Source organism: Opisthocomus hoazin, chromosome 8, assembly GCF_030867145.1.
Source record: "Opisthocomus hoazin isolate bOpiHoa1 chromosome 8, bOpiHoa1.hap1, whole genome shotgun sequence".
NCBI lineage: Eukaryota > Metazoa > Chordata > Aves > Opisthocomiformes > Opisthocomidae > Opisthocomus > Opisthocomus hoazin.
Window position 1 is genome coordinate 46,369,314 of NC_134421.1, and position 24,753 is coordinate 46,394,066.

Below are 24,753 nucleotides of genomic sequence, written 5' to 3' on the forward strand. Positions count from 1 at the left end.
GATGATGGAGAGTGGCTCAGCAATGACATCCGCCAGCTCCCTCAGCACTCGTGGGTGCATTCCATCGGGGCCCATGGATTTGTGGACGTCCAGATCGCTTAAGCGATCCCTCACACAGTCCTCCTTGACCAAGGGAAATTCATCCTCTCTGTAGGCTTCCTCTCTTACCTCCGGGGCCTGGGATTCCTGAGGGCCTGCCTTGGCACTGAAGACTGAAGCAAAGAAGGCATTCAGTAGCTCTGCCTTCTCTGCATCCTCCGTCACCAGGACACCCGCCTCATTCAGCAGCGGCCCCACATTGTCCCTAGCCTTCCTTTTGCTGCTGATGTAGTTGAACGAGAACATCTCATGGAGGAGTTGCGGACAAAATAATTCTGTAGCGAAATATTTAGCAGTTTATTTAGCTTGAGTGGTGTTAGCAGGCGTGGGTGACTGGATGCCGAAGGAGCAAACGGCAAGGATTGACATGGTAGGAAGTGTGTCGGAGCGGGCTGCAGACAGCGATCGTCTGGCTGCAGGCACTGTACCCGGGGCGGAGTCGGAAAGTTGCTCTCCAGTAAGTGCGGCTGAGCTGGCACCTCCGCAGAAGAGTACAAACGTGTGCTCACACTGACTGTGTGAGGACGTGGCACAGAGACTGAAAGGCGGGTCACGGCTGTGGTAGAGGCAAGTGTGTATGGTGAGAGTCACTCTCGGTGGTGTCCTGCGACGGGGATGCTGCTGGGTCGTTCAGAGCGGTGAAACCTGGCTGCAAGATACCGTGTGATTTGGGGGTAATGCCGTAGTGCAGTATACCCTGGATTATGTGGCTAATGGAATGCCTTGCCAGAACTTTTTTTTCCTATCTTTAGGAACGGCTTCTTGCGTATGAATTTGTGAAAAATGGAGAGATGGCACATAAAACCTGATTAAAGCAGAGGGGCACATTTCACTGTGATTAGCAGTGAAAGTGTCGATTGCAACAGAACAGGAATATAGTGCCGCTCTTTAGGGAGAAGATGCAGCTCCTTTCTTCTCTTTCATCACTGATATCAGCACAGCTATTAAAACCTTCATTTTCCTTTCCAGAATGAATCTTCACAACTTTATCAAGCCTACTTGTTTCTGGCAGTGTTCTCCTGTACCAAAGTGGCTGATGTATAGTCACTTTCGTTAGCTGATTTGCAGTGTATTGGAAGTGTTCTGTTATTTCAGACCCAATCTCTAGAAGGAGGGACTAAAATAATAATGATAGTTTAAAAAAAGACAGAAAAAAAAAACACCTTTTGCTGAAACCACAGCTAAGTAAATTCAGTTTGCAAAACCTAAATTCTATGAGTATTGGGAAATGGCTATGAGTAGCTATTTGGAGAGTGTCTCTGTAATCAGTCTGACTATTTAACAGAGAAATGGAAAGCAAAATGCATTTTTTAATCAGGTATGTTTGTTTTCTTTCAGACATCTTAGAAGAAAGGCAGGATTTCATTTACAAGATGGTAATATAAAGTAAACACAGTCTCCATCTCTGCGCTCTTTCCAGGAGGAAGTATTTCTTCTGAAGTCCTTTTTCAAGTGGACACATGCTCAGCCACAAGAACTTTTGTTTACAGTTCACTCCCCAACCACGACCAGGAGACCCTACAGTCCCTGTCATATGTCAAATGTGTCAGAATCGTGTCAGTAAAAAACCCTTTGATGAGAGAGTCAGCTTTAGTTGGTAGGGACTTCGGTAGCTGGTTGGGCTGAAACTGAGTTTCATGCTGTGAAGATAAGGAGGTGCTAATGGGGCCTGTGGATATAGTCATACGGACACAACAGGAACTATTCATTCATTATTAGCCCCCCAAAATGCAAAATGAATAGCTAGAATCTATCACTAAACCATTTATCAGCTGTTTTGTATTATTTTTTGCCAGCTTTTTGATCTTTGTACTATTTCTTTACGCTCTTTGACCCATGAGTGATGTTGAACATACCCATATTTTTGTTTTTAGTTTTAATCCATTCTTATTTTAAATTTGTTTTTATAGTTCCTTTGTTGTTTTAAAGATGTTGGTGTTTCCTAATGTGTTGCTTTGTCCTTTCAGTGAGTTCTGTGTAGCTTTGTCTCAGTACTATCCAGTAACCGTTGTTTCTATTCCTGTCTGCGTGAAGTGTTTCATTCCTGTTCTGATACCCTGCACAAGACCCATGTACTACAGGAAGATTTCCATGTAGGGCTTAAGTGTGGCTTAAGCCATGGTATTTGAGTTAGTCTTGGAAAGGTACACCTTTCCTTCGACATGATTCACAGTAGCTGAATAATTTATCTCACAGTCTTTGTACTGCTGAGGTACAGAAGGGCAGTCTAAAATTCCCTTTTTACAATCTGTATTTTCTGCCTATTAAATCACCCTGTGTATTTTGTTTACCAAGAAGCAGAAAATTCAGTAAAGACTTGTTGGGCTGATAACCACATGCTGCTAATTATCCAGTTTAGTACAGCTGCTTTGCAATTGTTGTATTTATAGGAGAGGTGGTACAACTCAGAAAAGCTGTCTGGGAAGACTGCATTTCTTGGCATTGCTTGCTCTGAGGCTTTGAAGAGAACTGGGTTGTTCCATGCATCCTGCAGGCAGTGACTGTAGCAGCTTTTGCTCTGTGTAGGTGGAGAGCTGGAGTTGTGGTGGTGCTTCTGGTGGGCCACTTCTGGAGCTCTGCACAGTCAGTGGGTATGAGTTGATTGGTAGCAGTTTTACTTGTTCCCAGTCCAGTCTGACACTCGCTACTCGCACCATATCCCATGCACACATGCACACAGTAGGATTAACAGCTAGCTTTCTCTTGAGAATGTGGAATGAATTTCTTTTGGCTTCCTCTGAGTAATGAACAAGCACATCATTTTCTTTTCAATACAGTAGAAGAGATTCAGAACCACGTAGATTCACTGGCTCACACTTTTTGGGCAAGCACGTGCATATTGTACCTGTATACAGTTATCATTGGAATGGACTCTGAGAGTGTTATTGTGGAGCCGGGTAGATCAGAACTGGATTTATCAGGTTTAGTTACAGTGTAGTTCAACAAAGGAAAATAAAACTTTTGTCTTTCTCCTTTTAGTAAAACTACTTACAAATTATAAACTCTAAGAAAGTGAGAAATGTCTGCTACAAGTAGGACTGTAATGCATTGAGAAATTATTTCAATTCCCGAAGGAAGAGAGTTGCATTCCTACTAATGTGGTTATTCTCAACGTTTTTTAAAAATCATGCCCTATGAGTGTATACCTCAGTTTAAATGGACTAAATACTTGACTGTAAAATCTGTGTCAGAATGACAGTTCTCAAAGTGAGGTGTTGGTCATCTGGAGGGGAACAGAAACTAGAAAAATCTGCTAGAACATGTCCTTTTCTGCCTGCAAAGCAGTGTGTGAAAGAGTGAAAAGCTCAGTACAAGTTTGACTTGAACTAAATATTTCATTTTTGCGGTTTGGAAGAGGAGTACACGTCCTACAAATGCTCCCAAAATGTAAAGGCAGAGGATGCGAAACCTTGGTAAAACCATATGGCCTGCCTGCATTGACCCAATTTTTGCAGTGACTTAGTGCACAGGGTTTTTTTACAACGTGAGCCATTGGACCAAGCTCTCATAGGATCTCTCAGCTGCACGCTGCGCTTTCCAGACAGCAGGTTTTTGAGGAGATGGTGTCTCGCAACATGATTGTTGAATACTATTCCTGTCTGGTCTGGAGAGGGTAACTGATCTCTTTCTAGCAGAAGAGAACATAGGGCCTGATGGAATTAATTGTATTAGATTACTTGTAAAAGAAGTACTTCTTCCACTTTCTGGAAATATACGTTATGTAATTATATTATGAATTCTCCTTCAACATTAAGAAGAGTTTAAGTGATATTAATGAGAAAGTAGATTAAAGAATTTGCAATGTTATTAAAATTGCAGTAAACTACAATTAGGCAAGGCTAAAAATAGCATATTATACTCTAGACATTTTTAGATGAAAGTAGTAAACATACTCCTTTATTCTAAAGCATTAGTTAGAGAATGTGAGTATAGCAGGCACATTGCTGATGGGAATAATGGATAAGAAACTTGCTGTCACCTACACTATACCTGTCATGACTGACAGAAGATTCCTACCAGTGAAAGGAAGAATGGTTATCTTTGTAAAATTTTACTGACATTTATGCTACATTCCGCCCATATGTAAATCGTAATGCAAATTGCAGAACCAGGAAAGCATCATTCTGAATTGATTTAAAGTATTAAGCTGTCTAAAATATCTGCTTATGTGATGTGACTGATAAATCTGTCAGGGGAGCTGGGACAGAGACGAAATTTTCTGTTGTAAGGGAAAGCTCTTTTGTCCAGCTGGCTTCACAGCAGATTTTAGTTAGTGTATAATGGTGGGATCTCTTGGGAATCCCTGCCTGTACAAAAATTCACAGCTCATGATGAAACCAAGAAAGACCTTCATTTCTGAAGCGGCAGTATTTCTAAAAACGTAAGATTTCTGGAAAGGAGTGTACCATCAAGCACCAAATAAAATAAATGCATGGTGCTCATTGTGGGGATTTACTAGAGACAGTCAGACAAGAAGAAAATTGTCAGTCTGATCCCAGGTCTTCCTGTTTGTGTCACCAAAACGAGAAGATGTGCATATATCGACATGATGATGACCACACCCTACCATCCTGCAGAGGTGTTGAGATGGATATTGTAATTTATAGGTTTGGGTGTTAGCAAGCTTTTCAAAACTCATGTCACAGTTGTGTTTCAGGATGTTGAGATACCCAGTATTTCCTTGTGTTATATATATATTTGCTTCCACATAGAAAATCCACCTAACAGTATTTCAAACTGTATCAAAGAGGAGGAAGGAATGGTAATACATCAAGTAGAATCACTTTGCAGGAGGAATAGAAAAGTAGTTTAACAAGGTCAAAGATGTACAAAGGGTTTTCAATAATGCCACTAAAGAAAGATATATTACTGGGAATACAGATTAGAGAACAAATGCTAATAATAAGGCTCAGATAATCCTGGATGCACTAGCTATGAAGGTATCTATCCGTTTGTTTATTTATTTTGCTGAAGAATTTCTGACCAGTAAGAACTGACAGTATCTTATAGTTTACTCTTGTTTTTTCAAAAGGCAAATTTTGGTAAAATGTGGAATGTAGTTAATTGAGTTAGTTGGACTAAGGCGCTTAGGGACCCGAGTGTAGACTAAAGGTCACGTTTTCTTCAAGTGAGGGGCTGAAATTTATTTCCTGCATAGCAGGAGAAAAACAGTAGGAAATTTTGGACACTCTAGGACTACCAGGATGAACGACATTCTCCGAAAGGATATTAGAAATGACAGCCTCCACGGAATGGATTGGTTAGCCAAAACAAGCTATGGATTTGAGGCCAAGAAGCAGATAGAGAAGAGATACTTGACAAAATCGGAGTTAGACTTGCAGATGGCCCAAATTCTGGATGAATACTTGATCTCAGTTTTCAGTAAAAGGACGGTATTCAATCTGAGGAGTTGAAAGTGAAGCAGAAGGTAGAAACAGGGTTTTCAGTAACTGAGGTGGAAATTATATGCAAAAAACAGCCTAGCTGTAGGCATGTAAATGAAGCTTCTAAGTTAGAATGCTCTCCCGAAACTTCCTGTACAGTCCGTGGAGGGACAAATACACCACTCATGACTCAGTCCACCTAAAGTCAGAGTCTTCAGCTAAACATGATTGGGTTCTGCAGCTGGGCATTTCAGTTAAACATGTGACACAAGGCTGCAACACTGCCGCCCCACATATGCAGGCCAGGTGGGACCAGACGTCCCATCTTAGGGTTCAGGAAGAACTGGCTGAGAAGCTGGAGATCTGGTAATGGCCACGTCAGATGAATCCACCAAGCTGGCAGTGGTGGTGGCACGTGGTAGAATAACAACTGTCATTTTTGGTTAAGAAGGAGAAATGGGAAGTCATTGATGCCACCATCAGTTTGTTAAACTAATGGCAGCAGTCTTTAGAAATTATTTTGAAGGAGTGATCAAAGACGCAGTGCTTACAGAGTGAATTCACTCAGGTTTGCTGACATTAGGGTTGTGTCAGACTAACCTGATACCTAAGTTTGTGAATTTATTTTTCAGACAAAAGTAATGTAGTAGATCTCATCTGTCTTCAGGAAAGCAATGGCTGTGGCTTTGTTTCAGAAATTATATAAATGATGGAGATCAGGATTATTACAAGAACTGTAAACTAGTTAATGAGTTGGACAGAAAGGAAATGGCATTAAGCTGTAAGTATTAAGCTGCGGTGAGGCTACTCAACAAGGATTAGATTTGTGACTGAGCTCAATTTAATCTTTTTTTAATGCTCTCAACAAAGAAAAAAAAATGTTTTGAAGAAATCTGCCAAAGGCACAAAGCTGAAAAGCAATGTTAGCATGGAGGACTCTGGGAGTTGAAAGTTATTAGATGACCTCAAATGGCCGACATAAAATAGATTTCAGTAGCCAAAGCGTAGGCTTAAATTTAGGGACTGCTAAGAATAACCTCTGTTGTAAATAAGGATCTCCTCAGTTAGAAATGCCTAAGATGGCAGAAAGCGTGGCTGACCACTGCTTCATCAGAGGGTGACTATAAGATGTGACTGTGAAGAAAGAGCATATGATCCTAGGATGTGTTAATCAAGATATTCCTAATGTATTGATGCCTTTGTACAACGTCCTTCTGAAACATCATCCAAAATGCTGTGTACATTCTGGTCAGATAGGAAAGATTAATTTGAACAGGGATGTCTGGAGAAGGAGAACATATGTTAAGAAAGAGGCTTAAACCTGGATTTTCTTTAGTCCTGGAGAACAAAGAGTGACTGGATCTAAGATGGCCCTCCATAAATCAGTGGGGAAAGCAGCTAGGAAAACAGAACTATTTAGAATTTAAGATTAATTAATGCACAAGAACAAACTGGTCCATAGACTTAAAAATAAGTTTTCTGACCACCTGAGCAGTGAATTCTAGTGAAGGAGGTGAATTAACTCTTTAATAATTGACCCTTGACCCATTTATATGTCTATTAAAAAAAAAAATTCAGAGGATCCCCTATAGTCCCATGCTCATTTGAAAAATTCACCAAGACCGCTACTAGCAATTTCTGTCTGAAGTTCATGACCAGTTCATGACTTCACTATTTCACCTATCATATATAATTGCAGATATGAAATTAGTTATCATGGAGCTTCCCACTAATTTTTTGGTTAAAAGTTACAGATAATTTCTGATAAATATTCAGATGTTAAATTCTGATGATTGTTCCTGTTTACTTGATGTGACTGCTTTGCATCTTTAGATTCCACACATTCTGTTGATCTTTAGAGATCAATCATTATTCAAGGAACTTCAGTTTTCGGGTAACCCTCTACAGGAAGAAGGAGTTGAAGAAACCAAGATTGCTTTCATGATCATACTTTATTTTCATACATACATACAGGTCATCTACAGTTTTCAAAATACATTTTAAAAGGTAGAAAGAGCTATTGTGCCCATATAAAAATGAAGCAAGTAGAATCACATGTTGGACCAATGCCAGTAATACAAGAGCAATAGAATCTAGAGCTCTCTACAAGAAGTATTCTAACTTTGAAAATTGTATCACGGTATAACTTACACAAAAACGAGACTTGCTGTTCTGGCTAGGAATTAGGAATAATTTAATTTAGTTTGTTTTGATAGCTAAGTATTAATTACAATTACAATACTATTTGTTTTGATTCCTAGATGCGGTCTGTCGGACGCATATTTAAATTGATTGACATGCCAACAGAAGAGACGAAAAATGTTAAGCCACAGAAGAATAACCAGCTTTCAGATGCCCTTGTAATTGAAAACAGGCATGCCAAGGAAGAGAAGAACTGGCCATCTGGGGGCCAAATGACTGTGAAGGACCTTACAGCCAAATATGGTGAAGGAGGAGCTGCTGTGTTAGAAAATATTTCTTTTTCAATAAGTGCAGGGCAGAAGGTGAGACACTTGTTTTGTTGTGTTTGATCTGACTTCTGTTAAGCTTAACTGTAGAAGTATCATTATAAACCTATTCATTGACTAAAGAGTAGGGTGAGTTCAGTAAGTTCTTGACAGTTAACAGTAGGTGAGCTCATTTTGTAAATGGAAACTTGAAATTGTCACAAAACACAGTAATCAGCTAAAGCACCTAAAGAACAGAAATGTGTTCTATCGCTTCTTAAAAAAAGCTCATCTGTAAGATTATTGGCTACAAAAAAAAAAAAAAAAGTAAGGAAAATGTGGCTTAGTTATCGTAGAAATCATGAGGCTATTTACACATGAGTGAAGCATGGTGAGGATGTTTCCTGGCCATGAGGAGCAGAATATACCGATAAAAAACATACGCAGCAGTTCTCTAAGTTGCGTTCTGTGCCTGAAGTCATCCGCCTTCTCCTCCTGGGGAGAGGGAAGGTTGCTGGTGAGTGCTGATGCTGGGGCAGCCTGACCCAGGTGGAGCAGGGCACGAAAGAATGCCGGCCGCTCTGCCAAGGGTAACGCACTGCTGGCTCCGGTGGCCAGCGGGTGGAGGTGCCGTCTCGCCCATCCAATGAGGGCTCTACGCCACCTCAAATTTTTATACAACAAATCAGGAACAGTTCCATTCTTCAGAAGATTGACAAACCTCTGATGAATCTGTGCATGTTTGGGGTTGCATTCACGAAAGAGCTTTAGTTTCAGCACAGCAGTTAGGCAGAGGTTTAACACTTTGCTTTGAGTTCATGCTAAAGGACTGTCCTAGTTGGGCTGGGAAGAAAGGCTCGTGCAATTTCCTGAGCTGGAGCCATACGGACAGAGAGGAGATTTTTAACTCCCACGTAGATGAGAAAACAGATTCAGTGGCAGCCTCCTGGCCTTGCCACAAGGCAGCTCTTTGCTCCTAGTTTGTATTGCAGCAGTCCCTACCACGTTTGGTAGATCTGTCTTCATTGACATGAACTCCATGTTTCATCTACTAAGTTTGAGGGCACCGAAATTTTGTATCCATGAGTCTGATGTCCTGTAGCATCATCCCAAAACTGGTCTGCCTTTGGAAGAGAGGCACCTGTGATTACTGGAGCATGGAGGTGCGGGTGCCACTGCGGTCTGGTGGATTTACCTCCTGGAAAATCCCTTGAAGCAATGGAGTGTGGAAAATGAAAGATACTTTTGTACTGTACGGAGAAGGAGCAGAACAATTAAAACAAAGATCCTTTTTTCAATGGCTATGATTTAGGAACTTGATCCAATTTCAGTGATGAGCCCTGGACTCAGAGGTAGTGTTTCCAGAATTGGAGCATTCTCCTTAAGCTGGAGAAGATTTGTCTCTGCCCTGTCGCAAAGCATGTGTAAAACAAGCGACAAAGGGGAGAGCTCTCATCTGCTGAGGGGGCGGGTGCAACACAGTGCAGAGCTTTGCTCGTTTGGTTCGGAGGCCTGAGGTACTGTTAACGAAAGATGCCAGGCAGCAGGAAGAGTCCCCTCCCTCACCTTCACATGTATATTGTCACCCTACAAAAGCAGCCTGTGCTCAGACAGGACAGCATCAGCTGTGTAAAACCCAGCTGTTGGAAAAAGCGGTCTTTCAGCATTTGCTGGTGGTTACTGCAGATACTGCTCGTTCCAGTAACAGGTCAGTGCAATCCCACAGGGGAAACACAACATTTAAAGAAAACCCCGCATATTATGTTTCTTCCCACTAAGAGGTAAGGAAAGGCAGCACCAGCTGGGTGGGAGGAGGATTTGCATTGCTGCTTAAGGGAGGGCGATGGCACGGTGTGTGCGGTGACCACTGCCTCGGGCCCAAGTTATGCTACAAATTCGTGGCCTGATCAGAGTTAGGCCCTCTATTTTGAGCTGTATGGAAATGGAGTAGCTCAGTAATCTGATTCAAGTGCACTCCCTGCTTGGTTTTTGTCTGCTAGATGGCGTTTTGCTGTTTGTTCTTCATAGCGAAAGAAAGGAGAAAGGTGCAAAGAGCGGTACTAATCAGTACAAGATAACATATAAGCAGATTTCTGTTTTTCAGCTAAGGGCAGGCTAACAGATTTTTTTTCTTAGTTAATTCTAAGAAAATAAATAAAAGTTTGGCCTAGTGTTTCGTTCAGCCCTTGCTGTAGACTTTTATCATTCCCAAATGAACATTTACTATTGCACTGAGATCTATTTGGATTGGTCTCCACTGCTGAGATCTGTAAGTGTTCGTGCCTTGATGGTGAGCAGTATTAAGTGTTTACTTTTATAATTTGCATTGCAGGTGGGCCTCTTGGGAAGAACTGGTTCCGGAAAAAGCACTTTACTTTTTGCATTTTTAAGACTGCTGAATACAGAAGGGGATATCCAGATTGATGGAGTCTCCTGGAACACGGTCAGCATGCAGCAATGGAGAAAGGCATTTGGAGTGATTCCTCAGGTAATGAGATTACTGCATCCAGCTCTGCAGGATGTTACAGGAATAACATGGACCTGTTGGAGCAGGGCCAGAGGAGGGCCACAAAGATGGTCAGAGGGCTGGAACACCTCTCCTACGAGGAAAGGCTGAGAGAGTTGGAGTTGTTCAGCCTGGAGAAGAGAAGGCAGTTGGGGCACCTTTTTGCGTCCTTTCAGTACGTAAAGGATGCCTCAAAGAAAGCTGGAGAGGGACTTTTGACAAGGGCATGGAGTGATAGGACAAGGAGTAATGGCTTCAAGCTGAAAGAAGGTAGATTCAGATTAGATATAAGAAAGCAATTCTTTACTACGAAGGTGGTGAGGCGCTGGAACAGGTTGCCTAGAGAAGTTGTGGATGCCCTCTCCCTGGAAGTGTTCAAGGCCAGGCTAGATGGGCCTTTGGGCAACCTGGTCTAGTGGAAGGTGTCCCTGCCAATGGCAGGAGGGTTGGAACTAGATGATCTTTAAGGTCCCTTCCAACCCAAACCATTCTATGATTCTGTGATTCTATGATTTTCATTGGTTCTATCTCCATATGCGCATAATTACCTTTAAGCTGGAAGTTAGTTGTTATATGCTGCGAAACAGAAGCAAAAGGCAAAGATTTTATGAAAAGCGGAGTGGGATGAGTGGATGGATGCAATGATTTGCAGCAAACTCTACTTTTTGAGGGTTTCTATGCCACTCATACAAGAACTCTTCTAGAATTGGGAAGGTACAGCACACTCAACAGAAGTGTTTGTAGTCTGCTTATCCCTGCATCTCTGGAACAGTTTGCATGTTGATTCAAAATAAGATAGTGCCACCTGAAGAAAAATATACAATCAGTAGTGTTCTCAGTTACTGTGTTCTGAAGCCCTGCATCACATATTATGGTTAACATATGTGAATACTACACATTGCCTGTTTTCCCTGACAGGCCAGTAGCAGAATTACTACTTTTCTCATATTTTACTAGACCACTAGCTGATCCCTAACTTGGACTGATCACTTTTTTAGCTGTCATCTCTCATTACCGTGTCATGGTGCATTTATTAGGGAGCACTTCACGTCATTTACTTTTGCATCAGTCCCAGCATATGGGAAGCAGTACCATTTCAGAGATAAAAAAGGAAGCAGCTCCTCACATGCATTTAGGCTCAAATAACTGGGAGAAGAAAAGTCTAAGGAGGAGCAAACAATTAAACCTGGGACTTCTGAGTCCCTTGCCAATGGCCCTGCCACTGGACCAGCGTCCTACATTAGTTAGAGCTGTGGATTGTGTGTCTCAGAAATGAGCATTATTGCCTGCATGCAGTAACACTAAAAAGTGGTTGCTCACTGTGAAGGTTGGAATGAAAACTGATGGAATGAACTGCATCATTTATTTTAATGCCATGTTTTGTATTTTTGTTGTTGAAAGCTGTCAGTCCTTTCCAACAGCACTGATACAGGAGTAACACATACTGGACTTCTCTTCTTTGAAAGCTATGCACTGGATAGGTCTTCAGCTACTAAACAAACACAGTGTTTTCCATAACAATGTTCATTCCTTTGGAAATCTTGTGAGTGAGGCAGAATCATTCAAGTAACAGTTGGCTGCAATCTTACCAATGAGTCACTTGTGTTATTGGGAGGCAGAGGGACAGCAGTTGCAGATCAGCCTGCCATACTGCAAGGGGACATGCCGTCCCACCTTCATCTATCCTTGAGGGGTGGCTGCCAGCCCCAGAGGCTGATACATATGGTTTGGCCCTTGGTCACCGTGGTTGGCCCACTCTTTGACACCCAAGAAGTGAGCCAACCAGGGTGACCAAGGATCTCCTTTTGACTGTCAGCTGTCAAACCCTTCTTGTGCTATTCCCCGCATCCCATTCCCACCGTAAAGGAGTTGTCAACTGCTTTCTGTGCATATTGTTCCCAGATAGTCTACTATCTTAGAAAGGTGGTTACTGTCCTAGAAAGTTGGTGAGCTGCAGTGAACGTATGTATGGTATAATGCTGTTGTGCACTGACTGCATGAGGCACTTTAAAATAGTTGGAGAGACTCTGGGACAGCCAATTTAAATGAAAAATATGCTGTCAGGTTTACGTTTTCAGAATAGTGATTTTCTTTTCCATAACCATCGTAGCAGCAGAGGTTTGTCTTCACTTTCACCCTCTGGTGGGTATGTAGGCTAAAGTCTGCTTTCTACCACAATGCAACAAACCAAAGTAGTTGTAGTGAAGTCACTAATACGACGGTCACTCAGTTTCTATAGTCACTCCTGCTCTATTTCAGCGTCATGGAGGTGGGATTTAACTCTGACTGAGCTGCTCCTGCTGGCGCTTTCTAGGTTTTGGTAGCTGTTAAAAAACGCTGAAATGCTTGTGCTGGAAACACAATGGCTTTGATTTTGCAGACACAAGAGGGACTCAAAATTTCATTTTTCTGCTTGGTGATCAGATTTGAGTTTTGATAGCTTCCCTTTCAAAAAATTTTATCCCACAGTAGCCTGAGTGGAATTTATTTAAAGCAGGCATGCCGAGAAGGCACAACTCTCTTCTCTCTGTGAATTTCCACAATCATGCTCTGAAATTTTGTCAAAGGCAGCAATTTTTTAGCACTTTGACCTTTCCAGAATAGACACTTTCTTCACTGCCAAGTTACAACCTCAACAAAATAGAACCAAGAGAAGGGTGGTGAGTCCACTGGTTACATTCTTTTCTTGCCTGAGCTCTACCAACAGCCTGGTTGGTGACTCGCTGCCTGCTGAGCTGAGGCTTGCTTGGCAAGCTGCCCTTTGATAGCTGACCTGTCATCACCCTTTCTGTCCTCTCTTCAGCATTTTCACGTCTGTCCATTCCTGTACATTTTTATTACTTTATTATTGCTGGTTCAATTCTGCTGCGTGATTGTTGGTTGCAAGCATGAAGAAAAGTCACCCTGCAGATCGAGACAGCTGTGCAGTGAACTGCGAATGCAGCTCCATCTGTTTAGTTTGGAGGACAGGTATGTTATGCAGCTGTCTTCTAAAGGAGGGCTGTACAGGATGAAGGATGCATAAGCCACGTCTCCATTGTGAAATTTTCCTATAAAGCCAAGTATAACTTTCTGTATTGGAAGGGGCTTCCCTGTCTCTCCCATAGTCACCCTTCTGCTCCCAGCCCTTTCTTCCTTGGGGATGTGGTTGCCCAGCCGGGTTTCTGCTTTCCATCTCCAGCTATCCTAGGGAATGCATGGACCGAGGAGAAAGCTGAATGCTTGGTAACAAGTAGCCTCATTATCCCAGTGAAAAATATGATTAATAATTCTCATAGCTGAGTACTCACTATACAGTCAGTAAAGGTATAGAAAACATCATTCTGCAGCCATCAGCAGAATGCGAGAGACATTTATTACACGAGCAGTGTAACTTGCCCTTCTGCTAGTGAGGTGCATTGTTAGTTCATTGTTAAACTTGCACAGTTAGTTCAGTCTGGAAGACTCTGATACATGGATCAACGCCAAAAAATCGCAGCACTCCATTCTCTGGAAGGTCACAAGAGCTGCCAGCCTGTTTGCTTGCTTCAGCTGCAGCTCCTGTCCCAAAGCCTCGCCAAAGAACTGCACATTATGCCTCAGAAGTTCCCACATTCAGAACAAAATGAAGTTTTCACCAGCACTTTCCCAGCAGGGATGAGAAGTTGCGTATGCCACCCTGCCTCTCCTAGCAAAACAAAGGAAGGCTTTTGTTCTTTGCCGTTCACCTATGGCTTCAGAATGGGGAAAAAAAAAGTTGCCTTTCCTTTCCTGGGAGGCTGGCCTACAGCAACACACAGATATTTGCTGTCTCCAGGAGAGGCTTTGCTAACTGAAGGAGAACGGAGCTCTACCGGAGGCATGCTTCCTTGTGAAAACGTTCCAACACTCTCCGTCTCTTTCTTATCCCTCAGTTTCCCAATTTAGAAGAAAAAAAGAGCTTTTCCTCTGTGGAAACCTCATTGATGCGTGCCTGCATAGCACACACAGCATCCTAACACACTGCCGTCTGCTCCACGCAGGCGATGCTGGAACGGCCAGCGGGGTGGTCAGGGATCACGCTGAGCTGGAGCAAAGGCAAAAACCTGCTTCTTTCAGTATCTCAAATCCAGCTGTCAGCGCATTGCGGTGGTGTGAAGGGGTAAATCGTATAAAGCACGTTTCCCGGAGCACTCACAAGGAAGTTCCTTCCTGTAGCTCCTCAAACACCAGCACTGCTGAAGCCCAGCCTGACCACAGCCCTGCTCCTACAGGATGTTTGTCATTCTCATACAAAGCAATTACTCCAGCGATAACAGGCTGTTTGAAGTATAATCGCAGCCCATCATCCCTTCTTTCTGGGCAGTCTTTTCTGATGCTGCTTTTGCAAGCATTTCCCCACCACATTTCCAGGGTGAGGGTATCCTGGTGCATCTGGTTTCAACACACTGAAGCTCTTTTGCGTACAGGTCCTTGTGCAGATTGCATCCTGAAGTATTTAATGGAGTGGAATTGAGAAAAATGCCTTCAGAAATTTGGCTTTGAGTGGAGAACAGGAGACCTGCACCCAATTTTCCACTAAAATAAATGAGGAGAAACCCAAGACTCGTAAGGTGCTGCTAGCTTAAAGGAAGGGGATGATTTCTGGTGTCTTCTTGAGTGTTGTTCCACTGCATCCTGAGGGATCTCACACCATTTTCTATGTGTAAATACTCCATATAGAGTTAAAATCAAATTTAGCATGGAGAACAAGATTACTACACCTTGTGGGACTGCCAACCTCTAACTCTGCACCTAGTACTAAAGAATTCACGTAGCAATTTGATTTTCTTTCGTGTTGACATTGCTGCCATAATGCATACAAAGCAGAGAAGGCTACATGGAGGTCATATTGTTGTTACTCTAACTTCTCTGCGTGTGGAGCTGGTCTCTGGTTCCAGCTGAAGTTGCGTTTGTTCTCCAGCCCTGGGGTGTGTGGGAACAAGGGTCCGTGGGTCTTGCTGAGGACCTGCACCCAGGCTGTCTTTCATTGCAACAGCAGCTACGCACAGCCAGGATACTCTAACTCTTTAGCAGCCTTTTGTCAATGGATCCTTCACTCTTCTGTATGCGTTTGCTTAGGTACTCCCAGGTCTTGGTTCTCCGCATAACACTTCAATCACTTAGGAAGCTTATTGCCACAAACTGGGTGTATCCCACACTGTAACAAATATGCAGAGGCTCTAGCCACTAAGGGGGATTACTGCCCTCCAAAGGGGTGGATTAACAATATTTGGGATGGTCAGAACATAAACATCACCATACAGAAATTCTTGAGTGTTTTGCTTGTGGATGAATGTCAGGTCTGAGAAATGATTTACTGTACGATCACACCCATTATCATCCTGGGTGAATTTGAACAACTGACCAAGAACGAAACGGTTTCAGATTTGCTGCCAGTCTCCCCAGCCATCCGTTCCCCCTTCCAACACTCTGCTTATTTCTACTTTTCCATATTTGTAAATAACACAGAAGTCCATGGGATTCACTTTTGGCTTTTTTCGCTTTAGACTTCTAGCTTTTATGAATTTTGGGGTTTTTTTTCCTGCTTCTTTTTAAGTGGACTCTAGGCTGCCCATGTGACTCACGTGATACTTGTTCAAGCGAACCCTATGTGGTTTCTAATGAGCTGGGAGGAAGGAGGTGTTGAAACGGAGAGAGAAGTACCAGAATTTGGGACAATGAAATATTTACCTTGTGAAAAAAAAAAAAGTGCTTTTGGGAGTAGCTTGCTTTTAGTGCCCTGCTTCTTGAAAGCACAGTTATTAGGAACAACAGCAGTTTCTGAAGAAAGTAGTTCCCTTTCTTTCTCTGCCTGCTGCACTTCAGCAGGAATGTTATTCTTCTTTAAAACTGGTTTGTTCGGTTAACTATTCTTTACCTCTGAGAAATGAAAATGCCTATTCCATTAGTTAAATGCGTGGTGCTCAAAGTGTGAACAAGCCCATGTCTGACACAGTCTCCCCAGCGTTATTATTACCACCGCACCCACTGCTTGGAAGAACCTAATCCTGCTGCAAATACGTCTCCCCGCTCACGCCGCCTAACCAGTGCAGGGCATGGGAAAAGGGCTGCGCTCTTCTTCGCCCAAGTACTCGTTGTTATTAACAATCACGATTATGAAGGAAAGAGTCTAATCTTTCCCCTAGTCTCTACCAGAATTGCCTCAATGCCTGTTAGCCGTGTGCGCTGCGTTAGCTGTGTGTTGCTGCAGTGCAGTGAAGGTATCATCGCACTTCAGTCCTCCCCGCTGACCGCAGGGCACCCCGGTGCAGCTGCTTTTCTCCTCTGCTCGCTTGAATCAGGCACTTCCTTCTCTCTTACACCAGATAAGTTATTGGCAATGGCTTACATATCTTAATTAAGTGAATTAATTAATGTGGTTTATTTTCCTCTGCCATGTTTAAACTTTTAATTAATCCTAATTAAATTATTAATGTAAAAGTGTGTATAAATCACTTTGAAATCTGATGAAATGATGCCAAGTTCCCAGGTTAGGTCAGATGGAAATTGTGGTAGACTGGCCAAACTCTGGGAAAGTACTTGCTGAGTTTATTCTCTCAGCCATTTTCTGCTGGTACAGCTAGTCCTTCACTGCTATCGGTAGCGTTTGACTACCAAGACTCCAAGAAATTATGTGTCTGTGAACAAATGGCATTTTTCTCTAAATAAATATTTTCTTTAGGAAGACAAAAGAGAAGAAAAAAATTGTCCTAAAACTTTCCTCTTAGTATTTGTTCTGTGTGTACAAGGCAAGAGCAAGTGAATGGTAATATTTCTCAACAAGGCACCTGCATTCTTTGAGAGCAAGTTCTCCCTGCTACAAGCAGCATGTGTAGCTCGCAGCATAGAAAGCAGCAGCTTGGTTGTATCTCACAAGAAATGTTGTGCAACCTCATTGTCCCTTGAAGAACCTCATTTCCACCAGAATCTGACACACCCACCCTATGTAAAAAAGAGATTAAACAAATATTTAATTTTGTCTGAATCATCGCTTTTCGAGCTACAGATTGTGTATCTAAGGGATGTCCACTTCAATCTGCTTGCCTAAACCGATGAGAAAAGCAGAACTGAGTAGGAAACTTCAGCGCGAGAAGGATGCGCTGTCAGTGCCGGGAAATATGCGTCCTCTTCGCCTTGTGTGACGGAAGGGAGGCGCTGGACGGGGCAGGGAGGGAGCACGGGCCGCAGCATCAGTCAGGGAAGCCTCATGGGAAGGCAAGTTGTTGCTGCCACGGTCACGAATCGGGTCGTGCTGCGTCACGTCTCAGTGGTGTGATGGTGAGAGAGACGGAGGAAAAATAAAACCCTCTTTTGAGATAGGACTGGGAGATGGTGAAATGTCAGGTAACAGAATGATGCTAATATATATTTAGCTGCAATTGATTAGAACAAGTCATTGATGAAAACTAACTTAGGACACTGTCCCTGAATACCAGCAAATATCCAGGAGGTTTTTTTTGTCTCAGAACGAAACTGGGGGGGTTGTCAGTGATCCTTGTTTTTGTTTGAATATGTTTCACGTAATAAAGAATCAAAAATAGTTTTTAAAAATGCTTATTCCAAAATGGAAACGTGGGCAATCTTTTATCCTGAAAACTGCTGAAATGTGATTTTTACTGTTCTTCAGACAAGTTTGGGTAAGTTTTTATGAAGACAATTGCCAAAAACTGAACATGAGCATTTTTAAAATAACTTTTTTTTGGAACAATATTTTCCAAAATTTGTAATGATCTGCAGTAAGCTCTGTCTGGTAATGGCAGCAGATTGTTCTTTCTCTGTACACTTTACAATTTACACTGCTTTACACAATGTTTCAGGGTATCTGTCTACCTGTCTCTGTATATATTTTTTCTTCTAGAAAGTGTTCATATTTTCTGGAACTTTTCGGATGAATTTGGATCCTTATGGGCAGTGGAATGATGAAGAAATATGGAAAGTTGCAGAGGAGGTAAGACTGTTCAGTGTTATTTGTATCCTTCTGGTAATGTGGTTACAGCAGAGTGCCGTGCAGGTCAAATGATCGTTATATGTTACGTTTATATTGAGTCATAGAAAAAAAAAGTGCTGAGGACAGATAACGCTGCGCTATAAACCATATTTCCTTATTACTTAATAAAAAGGCACCTTTGTCAGAGATTAAAAAACCAAAAAAGATAAACTTCCATACAGCACAGTCTGGGTTCCTCAGTGATTCAGCATCCGTGAGGTTTTATGTTTGGCTCTGCTGGGTGACCCTGAGAGAAAAAAACGTGGAGGAAGCTGATACAGCAAAACGTCCTGTCATCTTTACTCATTTTAATGCTTTGACAAATTTATGAAATCTCTGCAAGGCATTCTTCTACCAAGATGTGTAAAAATGACTAGTAAATGTTTTGGAGGCCAGAAGAAAAAAAAACGAAAAATGTCCGTGGCCTGTCCTAGAAATAAGACTGGTGTTATTGCAATAGGAAAAAAATTATATTCGGCTTAGAAAAATCTTTCCTCAAAGTGTTTTCCAGTTATTGAGATTCTCAGGCCGGCGAAAAGCCAGCCGAGAAGGAGACGCTCTGACACCTCATTCAGGCTGACGTACTGCTTGTGTCACAGGCAGCTGCCTCCTCCATGGAAAATAAGAATCACAGAATATTAGGTTTTATGAACCTGAAGGTTTTCTTCTAGTTTCGTGTTGAGGCTTTAGCAGCTTGGTTTTTCCCCAGATTCTCGCAGCCGCGTCCCCACGCCGAGCTGAGCCCCGCGCCTGACGGCGGTCAGGTGCCACCTATTGGCTCTGGTCGGGCTGGGTAGCGTGCACCCGCACGCCTAACGCCCGGAGAGAAGGCAGATGAGGCTTGCGGGAGGGAGAGAGCTGCAGCCTAGAAAGCAGATTTCTCTTTCCAAGGTAGGGATGAGCTAATTAACACAGACTCGATAATGAATTGGTGCCATTTTCCTTGTTCGTAGCCAGTCTCAAGTATCAGAAAGTGCTTATGAGTGTGGGACTTGATCTGAAAGCTTTCTCCTTTCCCATCCAGGAGGTTAACTCTGTCTCTGCTCTCTCTCTCCTTTGGGTTTACCTAATTTCTTCCCTATGTTTGGAAAAGAGGAAAGTAGACACTTTCTATGAGTAACTTGCTGTCAAATAAAAAACGTAATGACATTTTGGGCTAAATGATGTGTCAGGAGCTTTTTAGCCGGTCCTAGCAGAGGCAGCAGGGTGCTCAGTGCTGTGCTTCTCCAACGCTGGGGGAAAAGCGGAGTGTGGATTAACAGCCGCTGTCTTGAAAAAAACAAACCGTGCTTCTGCTTTTGAGGATTGATTTTGCTATGTGTGTGAATCCAGCCTGGGATTTTAAAGAGCTAAACCCTATATACAAAGGTGTGAAAAAAAATTTATTTTTAAGTGTTTATCATTAAGGAGTTTGGCAAATCCGTGAGTTTTTCATTGCACAGGCGAGAGAGCAAAGCAAATAGAAAAGAAAAAGAGCTGTAATACTTTTAGCAGAAGTGATTGGATTGTTTACAAAGTTCATGCTCTTGAAATCTGGCTTGTTGTCAGTGTAACTTTGGGAGCACGGCACAGAAAGTGAGTTAAATGTCAGCTTATCCCTGACCCACGCTGGCTGCTGAGGATTTAGAGGATCCTGCTGAGATCAGCATCAGCTTTTTATGCTCCTTGCAATCAGCTGCAGAGAGCAAGGCCTTGTCTGAGCAGATGTCAGATATTTCAGTTTTTACTGCGCCCATATTTCACCACCTGAATCTGTCAGACTCACGTCAGCTTCTGAGGCTGAGTTTTACTCTTGCAGTCAGCTGTCTGGACCCTACAGGTAAGTGGAGAGACCTTGTGCAGTTTTAAGAAGAAAGCACCTTTTCCAGCTGTTAGTTGCAAAATTTCGTTGAAGGACACGATGTGTGTTCAAAAGAGGAGTGAGGAACAAAGCAGTATATTTAATTTGCATATAAATAAAATCATGAATTCTTCAGAAACTCGACAGATGTACCCACACACCCCAGTTTAATATGGTTTCCATGTAAAATGGAAACACAAAGGAGGAATTCCAATATTTTTTTTTCCCTGGAATGAAAATGAATTGCAGATCAGTAATATTTCAAAAATCCAAGGGGGGCTTTTCATAAACCACTCAGGTTGCATCGCATTTTTATAACGTCTTTTGGAGCAATGCGACTCACATGTGTTTCCTAGTTCTCATATTTTACAAAATTTTCTCTGCAAACGCTGCTGATTAGGCCAAGGAGCACAGCCGGTTTGGACCTCTGGAAGGTGCAAAGCTTTACTTTGCGGTGTACAAAATGCATCTCCCAAGGAGAGCAAAAAGGAGCACCGGAAGAAACAGTCACGAGACATCTCCTGGGCCGGATTCTGGTTTCTGGTCCAGGTGACGCAGCTTCGCTTGGCACAGGCACCCCGCAAAACATTTTGTCAGCAGTGCTAGAGGGCAGCCCGCGATGCCATTGCTGTGAACAAAGCACAGAAAGACCTTTGGGGCAGCAGAAGGAGCAGATGGAAATGCTCTCAGAGCCACAGAGACGACAGCCGTGGTGACCTGGGTTATTTTCTCTGTTGCTGCAATGTAGCCTGTGAATTTTGGTTGTTTCTTTTTACCCTCCTATTAATCAGAGAGGCCTAGTTTCCTTTCAAAGATCACTTTCCTTGACATGTCCAATGACGTACATTGCTGCTGGATAAAAAGTTTCAAATATATTGCTTTCTTTAGACTGCTAGCTCAGAATGTTTTGGTCAAAATGCCAAAACTCATTGTACGTGACAAACAAATGAAGCATTAACTCTCAGCTTCCCCACATAAATCCTAGCGTGTTGTAGGTGTCAAATATTTCGGTGCTTTTCGCCTCATCCAGCTACTAGCTTGTAGTCTTTGTAGGACAGACTCTCCCTGTCATCAATTTATATTTTCTCTTCGCTGTCAGAAATGAGAGGCAAGGAAATTGAAGGCGTTGGTTGCCATACCCACAGCCGGCAGTAACAGTATCTCACCCATTTTCCCTGTCCTTTTTCTTTCTGGCAGGTTGGGCTGAAGTCTGTAATTGAGCAATTTCCAGGCCAGCTTGATTTCATTCTTCTGGATGGGGGCTGCGTCCTCAGTCACGGCCACAAACAGCTGATGTGCCTTGCCCGGTCAGTTCTCAGCAAAGCTAAAATCTTGCTGCTCGATGAACCAAGTGCTCACCTGGACCCTGTGTACGTTTTGATCATTTTTTCCATCTTCTAATATGAAAAAAGAAAATCAGTGAGGCAGCACCACTGAAAGAGACCTTCTGTGATTTGTCTGGTCCGTTACTAAACCAGATTTCAGTAATGTGTGTTAGTAATTCTGCATGGGGGATCAGGGAAGCCTAGTTACAACCTTGGCTTTATGTCTGACCCGCACTTTTGCGGCAGAAATGTGGCGCACTGAGACGCTGCCGAGCGTTGGCGTCCATGCACGTGAGCTTTACAACACGTAGCTAGGCTACTGAATGCCATCAGTGAAGCTGTGAGCTGTGCTGGCAGGTACATCGCGGTCTAAATGTTGGCGCTTGTTTGCCTTTTAGAACTTCCCAAGTGATCAGGAAGACTCTGAAGCACGCGTTTGCCAACTGCACAGTGATACTCTCCGAACACCGGCTGGAGGCGATGCTGGAGTGCCAGCGATTTTTGGTGAGCCTTTCTTGTAGTCTCACGTACTGTTTCATTACGTTTGGTGGGCGTGCGAAACACAGCAAGAAGGCTTGATGAGATTGGCTGGATTGATGGGGTCATTCAGGGTGGTTGAGCATCCTGGTCACCTGCAGCGGAGCAGCTCTTTCACATGAGCGGTCGTAGACACCTGTGTTCAGATGAGCTGGGTCGCGTCGAGGAAGAGGTGGCTTCCTTCTTTCAGCCAGAGGGACGGTGCTGTGGGTTACCCAGCTGCTGATCCGGGCGCCTTGTATTGCCGATTGGCTCAGGAGCCCCGGACAAATCCCGGTACCTCACAGAGCTTTACCACTGCTCATGCAGGAACAGCTGCCCTTGCTCTTCAGCAATGGGAGGCTCCGCGGGGCAGAGGGGTTTCCCGAGAAAACATCTGATGGCCAGAACCGCTAATTTCTTTCATCAAGCCACTTGAATATTCCTTTCTTGTTTCATCAAGGTGACAAAGCGGTGAAGTCCTGTGTTATATAAAAATGGTTAGCAAAGGAAATGAAAGGCAAGCTGTGTAATTGTCCTTTAAAATGAGGTTCCTTCCTCTGTGTTTTCTTGACTCTTTCATAAGAGAGGACCTTCATTTTATCAGCAGAGTGCGACATGGTTTTCCATGCGTATTTGCTCAGGTATGTTAGCGTCAGTGGGCAGGTCGTGCATCCCTTTGGGGGTGCTGCTCCCGTACGTGTGCTGGGCTTCAGCCCCGCCGCTGCCGGCCCGCGCTGCGCTCCGCCGTGCCACAGAGCCCCTCTGCCCACAGCACCTTCCTGCTGGCCAGGCCACCACAGAGCTGCCGACAGCTCCTTCCCGTCAGGCCCCTGCCCTCGCCCGAGGCGTGCTGGCATCGCAGGGCCGGTGGAGGAGCCCGGTTTTTCCCTGTCTGCTGCCTGACGGGGCGAACCTGTCGTCTCCTTCAAACACAGCCAGCGGCGCTTCCGTGCTTGGCGAGGAGGTGGCAAAGGCGGCCTTGGCCCCTGGCTAGCAGCCTTCTCCCTCGGCTTGCGGTGCAACTCTGTTTTCCGCAATTTAGCAGCGCTGGGGAAATGCCGTAGTACCCAGAGACGTCAGCAAACCACCTCAGAGGTAAAAACCCAGTTGCAAGGAGAAACCAGCAAGGCCAGAGGCATTTTGTAACTTGAGCAATAGGCAACTTTTCCATGCGTTCAAATTTGAACATCTGGTTTTATGGTTGCAATTAGAAATTGCAAACTGTAAACTGGGCTTTTCCTGTCGGAAGATGACTCTTATGTCTTCACATCTCTTCCCTGCTCTGTTAGTTGCGTTAGCCGAACTCTGTCAGCACCGCCACTGCCCGTCTAACAGAGCGGTATGTTTCTTCAGGTCATCGAGGACAATAAATTGCGACAGTATGAATCCATCCAGAAGCTGCTGAACGAAAAGAGCTCCTTCAGGCAAGCCATCAGCCACGCCGACCGCCTGAAGCTCCTCCCACTACACCACCGAAACTCCAGCAAACGCAAGCCTAGGCCCCAAATCACTGCCCTGCAAGAGGAGACGGAGGAAGAGGTGCAGGAGACGAGGCTGTGAGAGGTGGCGTGGGCACCCTCTGTGTGGAGGGGGTCGTCAGCGGCACCCCACGGTGACAGGACCAGCACCTCAGAGCCTGCGCGAGCCACGCGCACGCTGACCCTCACCGGAGGGGGCTACCCACGCCTTTGGGAGTCGCTCCCCTGCCACGGCAGACTGTGTGCGGGTTAGCCCGTTCTGTGAAGTTTTGCCACTTTGAATGGTAAAACCAGACTTCCTGCGCAAAGCTGCTCCGGGTTTGGTACAAACGAGGTGGCAAGCAGAAGGGGCCTGCTTCGCCCATCATGGTTGTTTCGGAAAACTTTTAGGAATGTTCTTGCCGGGGTGAGAGGCCCAGACAGCAGGAAGCATGTGAGAAAAATAATCAAACCTGGGTGGAAAACAGAAAAATCAGAGTGTAGAAAGCTTCTTGGGATTCACTTCCTTGGAATGAACTAAGGGACGACATCAGCCAGGTGCACAGAAAACTTCCTCCTCTCCGGTTTTCGCGCAGCAGCTGTGAGTTGGACTTGGCAGAAAAGGCCAGATGCCCTTTCGCAGCAGCGCACCGCTCCGCGCGCACCGGGGAGCACGAGGGAAGCGAGGCCGTCGGCTTGCCAGCTCGCCAGCGCCTGCCGCGGCTCCACGGCTGGGGCAGAATCGCTGGAATCCCGCTGGAAACCCGGTCGGCCCGGCCCTGCCCACGCTCGCAGCGGGCTCGGTGCCGGCTGGCGTCGGGGTCTGGCGCAAGGTGGGGCTGCGGGCAGTGGAACTCGGACAGCCTGCGCAGGTCTGGTGCCTTCACGTGCTTCTTGCTGTGGCCTGAGAATGAACAAAAAGCACAGACAGAACCTCTCTGAAGTAGACGTTAATAATGAAATTCATTTTTATACTCTTCTGGTTTGCAGTTTTGTGATGAAACTGAACTTTCTCTAGGATATTTTATTTATTTTAATATTGTTGCAAACATTTACTAAGGAAATGATGTATTTTAAGAGTGATTATGTACTGTAAAGAAAAATATATTTGTACCAAAAGTTTTATATTTGGATTGTTGGGTTGGTTTTTTTGTGGTTTTGTTGGGGTTTTTTTTGCTACTAGTCTTTG

General features: G+C 44.0%; 1 protein-coding gene across 1 annotated transcript; it reads left to right on the top strand.

Moving 5' to 3' along the window:
• Positions 1-5,303: 5,303 nt before the first annotated feature.
• LOC142362324 (cystic fibrosis transmembrane conductance regulator-like) lies at positions 5,304-24,753 on the top strand. Its single transcript, XM_075429557.1, has 7 exons — positions 5,304-5,492; positions 7,745-7,987; positions 10,263-10,418; positions 18,295-18,384; positions 21,461-21,633; positions 21,987-22,092; positions 23,461-24,753. Exons 1-7 carry the CDS (start codon positions 5,304-5,306, stop codon positions 23,665-23,667), a joined length of 1,164 nt encoding a protein of 387 aa, XP_075285672.1. The 3' UTR covers positions 23,668-24,753.

Coding starts and splice junctions, on each gene's coding strand:
- LOC142362324 (XM_075429557.1), top strand. CDS start 5,304: ATGAACGACATTCTCCGAAAGGATATTAGAAATGACAGCCTCCACGGA. Junction 7,988..10,262: donor CAATAAGTGCAGGGCAGAAG/GTGAGACACTTG, acceptor TTTGCATTGCAG/GTGGGCCTCTTGGGAAGAAC. Junction 22,093..23,460: donor TGGAGTGCCAGCGATTTTTG/GTGAGCCTTTCT, acceptor ATGTTTCTTCAG/GTCATCGAGGACAATAAATT.